This window comes from Beta vulgaris, chromosome 6, assembly GCF_026745355.1.
Source record: "Beta vulgaris subsp. vulgaris cultivar EL10 chromosome 6, EL10.2, whole genome shotgun sequence".
In the NCBI taxonomy this organism is placed as follows: Eukaryota; Viridiplantae; Streptophyta; class Magnoliopsida; order Caryophyllales; family Amaranthaceae; genus Beta; species Beta vulgaris.
This window is the reverse complement of record NC_079207.1, coordinates 66,090,850-66,097,665: the sequence shown is the minus strand read 5'-3', so window position 1 is coordinate 66,097,665 and position 6,816 is coordinate 66,090,850. Positions and strand designations below refer to the sequence as shown.

General features: G+C 34.4%; 1 protein-coding gene across 1 annotated transcript; it reads left to right on the top strand.

Annotated features, from left to right (window-relative positions):
• Positions 1-3,771: 3,771 nt before the first annotated feature.
• On the top strand, positions 3,772-4,471 carry LOC104897543 (hypothetical protein). The gene has a single exon (XM_010684436.4). The coding sequence runs from the start codon at positions 4,071-4,073 to the stop codon at positions 4,293-4,295; it is 225 nt and encodes a 74-aa protein (XP_010682738.1). The 5' UTR covers positions 3,772-4,070; the 3' UTR covers positions 4,296-4,471.
• Positions 4,472-6,816: the final 2,345 nt, after the last annotated feature.

Genomic DNA, 6,816 nt, shown 5'->3' with positions numbered 1-6,816 from the left:
TAGGCCCGTCGTTGTGTCGTCCCCTCACGTGTCGCCTGCCTCGCCAGCGGCCGAGCCCACGCTCGCTCGGCTGGCAGGCCAGCCGTCCGTTCCAGCGCCTCCTGCTGACGAGCATCAGCTCGTTGACCCACTCTCGCATGCTGCCATGCGCAGCACTCCTCGCACGCCTACTGGCTTGAGCGCACGCTCGCCAGCGCTTGCTAGCCCGGATTCGACGACTTCGTCGACTTCTTTAGCTCACGAAAGTCCGCCTAGCCTTGACTCTCCCTCTATGCCCTCTCCCTCCTCGTCAAGTCATGTGTCGCCCCCACCCCTCTTACTCAACCTCCCTATGTCGTTGTCAACCATCATCCCATGGTCACTCGCTTAAAAGACGATGTCTCTAAGCCAAAAAGAATTATGAACTTAAAAACTGATATTGTCGAGTCTGAACCAACTGATTTTAAACAAGCTTCTAAGGACTCACGTTGGCGTCAAGCTATGTTAGATGAATACCTCGCAACTTTGATAAGAATTTACTTGGTTGTAAGTGGGTTTATCAGATTAAATATAATTCTGATGGTTCTGTGGAGCGGTTCAAAGCCAGGCTTGTCGTTTTTGGAAATCACCAGCAGACAATTATTGATTACTTTGAAACCTTTAGTCCTGTTGTTAAACCTACTACTGTTCGCTTGGTTCTTACTATTGTTGTCTCTCTTAAATGGTCTATTCGTCAATTAGATGTCAAAAATGCTTTTCTTCATGGTTTTCTTAATGAAGAGGTTTATATGCGACAACCTTCGGGCTTCATTCATCCATCTAAACCTAATCATATTTGCCGTCTTCGGAAGTCCATTTATGGTTTGAAATAAGCTCCTCGAGCTTGGTTCTCTAGGTTCAGTAATTTTTCATTATCCATTGGTTTCAAGTGCAGCAGTTGTGACACTTCTATTTTCACTCTCAAATATCGTGGTCATCTCATTATTCTTCTGTTATATGTTGATGATATTGTCCTTACTGGTAGTAGTCCTCGTCTTGTTGCCAAATTCATTTCTGTTCTTTCTTCTCAATTTGCTATGAAGGATTTAGGGGATCTTCATTACTTCTTAGGTGTTCAGGTTGTGCGTACTCCCTCTGGTTTATTTTTGTCCCAACATAAGTATGTCTCTGATTTACTTCGTAAATTCCATCTTCATACTGTTAAACCAGTTACCAATCCTGTTGTCTCTAGAGTAACATTGTCTCTGCTTGATGGAGAACTTCTTGCTGATCACACAGATTATCGTAGTATGGTCGGTGCATTGCAGTACTTAACTATGACTCGTCCTGATATTGCTTATGTTGTTTAATATGGTGTCTCAGTTTATGCATGCTCCTCGTACTACTCACCTTCATGCTGTGAAAAGAATTTTCAGATATCTGCAGGGCACTTTGGATTATGGTCTTTATTTATATAGCAGCAGCTCTCCTACTATTGTTATTGCCTATTGTGATGCAGATTGGGTAGAATGTCCTGACACGCGACGTTCTACTACTGGTTATGTTGTTTTTCTTGGGAAGAATCTTATTTCCTGGCGTTCGAAAAAGCAACCTACCGCCTGTAAGTCCTCCACTGAAGCTGAATACAGGGCAGTTGCCTACACAGCTGCAGAAACTATTTGGCTCAAGCAACTTCTTACTGACTTTGGCCATTTTCTTCGTCGTCCTGTGATTGTCTATTGTGACAATGTCTCTGCTACTTATCTCACTGCTAACCCAATTCATCATGATCGTAGCAAGCATATTGACGTCGATTACCATTTTGTTCGCGAAATGGTTGCCAAAGGAGGTCTTATAGTTCGTCATGTTCCTACTCAGTCTCAGGTTGCTGACATTTTTACTAAGGACCTATCTACTGATTTGTTTACTAAACATCGTACCAATCTATCTGTTGTTTCACCCCGTACAGATTGAGGGGGTGTATTGGATAATATTATGTGTAAAGAGGATAATATTATATGTAAAGGGTAGAATGGTACTTTACTAGTCATAGGTTTGTATTGTAAACATTATATATATTGAATGCCAGGTTAACCTACTCAAGGTTAACACAATTATTCTCCACACTTGTACATGCACATCTCTCCTGCTGTCGGTTTCTAATTTGCATCAAACTGACCTAAACTCATCCATGGTCGATCCGGTTATAACTTATAACTAGTATTTGCGTCGGGATTGCTCCGCGTTGGTACAGTTTTCCGAACTTGATATGCGTTTTTTTCATTCCCATTAAAATATATTAAGGAAAACTCAACATTAAAAAGGTACAAATATAATAATGTTGACACTTAAAGCATGATTAAAAGTTGGTTGGTATGGTAATTGTATGTATAATAGCAAGAGGTTATGGGTTCAAATCTTGTTGCAAGGTAATTCTAGTGGAGTAGCAGAGGTGCCACGTGCCATGTATACATTGTCACACACGCCTTTTAATATATTTTTATAACTAGTATTTGTGTCTGGGCATTGCTCCGGGTTGGTACAGTTTCCCGAACTTAATATGCGATTTTTTTCCATTCCCATTAAAATATATTAAGGAAAACTCAACATTAAAAAGGTACAAATATAATAATATGGACAATTAAAGTATGATTAAAAGTTGGTAGAGATGGTAATTGTGTCATGTATAATAGCAAGAAGTCACGGGTTCAAATCTTGTTGCAAGGCAATTTTACTTTTGTTGTTAATTGACATGACTTGTGTACACATTGGACAATTCTAGTGGAGTAACATAGGTGTCACGTGACGTGTATACAATGTCACGCACGCCTATAGATATGAGGTCGTGAACAAGTATTGACCCGATCGAATTTGAACCCAACTCATAATATGATTTGACCTTATTAAATAAACCTGGATCTAATTAATATGTGTTCAGCTTGAAACAACCCCTATTTACTTAACCCACATCGAAAGGTGAGAAGAACGAAATTTTGTTTATAAAGAGGCGGACACCTCAACCTAGTAGAGACCTTTTGAATATCTACTAATGGAACCTGCACACTTACGGGTGTTACACCAACCCTATAACTACATAAAAGCGGTTTAACCCGATAAATACCTACGTGACCTATTATTAAGTAAATAAGGTAGTATTTCACAAAAAAGAGTGTAAATAAGGTAGTTATGGACAAAAAAATCCTAACTCAAATATTATAGGGTTTTTCTATGTTATACCCTTGTGTTTCTTCAATTTCTACGTTTTACCCCAGCTTTTTAAAAATTCCCACATGGTACCCTCAAGCTTACCTTTTTTTAATGCACGATGCCCAAACTGCTGATTATATGTCATTAATTTCATTATTTTTTAAAAATTATTCGAACTAATTTGACTTATACATAGTTTAACCCTTAGAAGGTTATTCACTAATTAGATTCGTTCTACCGGATTATAAAAAGTAGACGAAATTAATGATGTATAATCAGTGGTAGGGGCATTGTCCGTTGAAAAAGATAAGTTTAAGGGTATTGTGTGGAATTTTGAAAAGTTTGGGGTACAACGTAGAAATTGAAAAAATACAAGGATATAACGTAGAAAAACCCTATATTATACTACTACACTACTAAAAATAACAATTTATAGAAATTAAATTTTGTAGGATGCACATAGGAACAGATTATATTTAATGATGTTAAATTGATAATGGCATGATGAAAGTCATGGAGCCTAAAATGATAATGGCAGGCGCCAAATGAATGTAGAGTTCTGAGTTCTAGACCATCTACAACGATCAATTAATGGCACATACAAGCAAAGATCAGGCTCAATTAAAAGGTTATTCTCTCTCTAACATCACATACAATTGTCAGGCAGTTTTAGCAAATGGGGCGGTTACAATGAATCAAAGATAACTTGCTCCATAAAACCTCCTCACTTCTAAATTTGTAATCTTCTTTACTTCTCATCAAAGTCTTTCTCCCATTACTTAAACCCTTTCATTCTAAATTCCATAATCATCCCAAAACATTAACCATTCTATTTCATCACAAAACAAACTAAACATCTATCGATCTATCTATCTGTCTACGCTTAAAAAAAGAACCCGGAAAATATGGGCCATAGTCATGGACATGATTGGGGTCCGGTTTTTATTGCAACAATCTTGTTTGTGCTTCTTTCACCTGGGTTGTTATTTCAAGTTCCGGGTCATCAAAGGTGTATTGAATTTGGGAATTTTCGTACGGGTGGTGCTTCCATTTTGATTCATGCTCTTCTCTACTTTGGTTTCATTTGTATCTTCTTGATTGCCCTTGGTATCCACATGTATTGGGGTTAATTAGGTTGAATTTTTAGTAACATGTGAGAGCCTGAGAGGGTGATTGAGCTCATGTATGAGCAAGTTTCTTTTGTTATCTATTCAATTTTAGTATTGTTAAAGAGATATGTCGTCATTTTTAAATTAATCGAGATTTGAAGTATGTACCTTTATATTATGGCACTCTTTTGAATTAATTGATTTCATGTTCTCCCAATGAAATTCTCTTCAATTTATGAAGTTGATGAGTGATAATGGTGCATGCATGTTTGTTTTAAATTATTCTAGGTTATATTAAGTAATTGGTTAAAGTTTACAAAAGCTCTTATGACTAAAGAATTGATCATATGATCAAAGTCGCGTTTGATATTAGTGTTAATTTGTAGTGTATTGCATGTATTTTTGTAGAAAAAGAAAGTGTTGTATCAATATCCATGACAACACTGCTACATATCATCAAGCACTCATTATTAAATATGGTGAACAGTCGGTGATAGCCTAGTGGTGTTGACATCATCTCTGATCCCAAAGATCCTGGGATCGAGTCTCACCCTTTACAAGGAGGATCTCTCCTTGCAAGGGACTTCATTTTACCTTAAAAGATAAAATTAAAAATTTATCAAGATATGGTATTGAATACTAAGCAAAATAATAAAATATGGCAAAAATAATCATGTACCTAATGCAAAAAATAATCATATTGTTTAGTGTTAGAAAAACTTTACTATAGATATTGTTATAGAATTAAGTTCCCTATCAAACTCACATGTTAAATTGATCAGTACCATCACCACTAGGCACTAATCCACTATCAGATACTGTCCACAAAAAAGGACAATCTCATTCCTACTCATGAGACATTGAGACCTACATGTAATGAAAGCTAGATTGTCAAAAAGATTGTACATTCTAATTTTCTCAATTCATCTCAATTGATTGCATAGAAACAAAGCTGCACGTCATGATCTGGCCAATTGGCCATTATCTCAACAAAAAGTATTTACTTTTAGTTGGCTTTCACTTAGAGAGCCAAGATCATTCTCCAAATATCTTATGGTATAAAACTATAAATGGCTATAACTAGTACTCAAACCTAGATTTGACTTGTCGACCAACACATTAGTAATGAAAACTCTCCCCATTTTAAAATATAAGACATTTATATTTTACGAAAATTCACTTTAAACACAAATATTTATTATAATATGATAAATAAAAATTATAAAAGTTATAACGTTGGATTCGTATTGAGAAATACTATAATATTATTTTTTTTAAAAAATTCTATCAACATAAATTGAGAGTAATTGACGATCAAAGTTCAACCTTGAACATCGTGCGTACCTTATATTTTTGAAACGTATAAGGAATAATAATATCTAGCAAATGCTATCAAAATAATATGAGGAATTGGATACTAAACCCTAATTTGAGGTATCATTATGATAGGTAGAATAATGGAAATATAAAAATCATTGTTAAACTTACTAATTTAAACCTTTAGTTTAGCTAGTTAAAAAATTTGAATCTTGAATAGAAGCTTTATCCTCAATAATTAAATATTTCTACTAGTACATTAAGAGAACTGTGAAATAGTCCAACTTATTATATCCATTTTTGTATTATGGTTATATGATCACTTCAAAAAAAAATTCCAGTATTTTATTTTTCTACATCTTGTCCTTTAAATTAATCTAATCAATTTAATATACATATTATTCTCGTCTTTTTCAAAATTTTATATCATATAAATTTACTTAAAAGAAGATATATGTTGCTTTTGCTTTTAATTGGACGTTAACAAGTTCTATTATATGTATTTACAATTTTTTAAGCGTGTATTAAGGTAATATTATTTTTGACACTTTAAAGAACTACTAACGTCATGCTGCACAATCGATCTTTTCAAGTTTGCTCTTTTATATTTCAAGTTGTAACTACCTTAATAATGAAGGTCAAAAGTGAACTTATCAATTTGATGGAAAAGATCCCAACTTAACATTTCTTAAGCTAAGGTACAATACAGTATTTATAAAACACGAGAATATAATGTAGAAAAAGAAAAAAGAACACCACACATATTTCTCTTTCAATTATTGTCATACTTATTCTCTTTTGTTTGTGATTGATGATATGACCTAATATGACCATTATACGCACATAATAGTTGAATTATTATGATGAATCAATATCATATTATATTAGCATATTTTTTTTTTTGAGGGGATTATATTAGCATATATGGAAATACTAATAATCACAAATAAAATTACCAATAATAATGGTTATATAAGATTATCTATAATATTGTATTATCAATTAAGCATGCAACACATCACACCAAAGTGTTGTATAACATTCTTTCAATGATGTATAAGATTGGCCTATTCATGACTCACTATAACAAAGAAAAAAAAAAGTTCACAAAACTCTCTGTCACTAATAGTAGCCCAACACAAGGACAAAGTTATAAACTAAGAAGACCAATAATCCAATAAAAGATTGCCACGTTGCAATAATCTAGTGGAATCTCCTAAAGCCT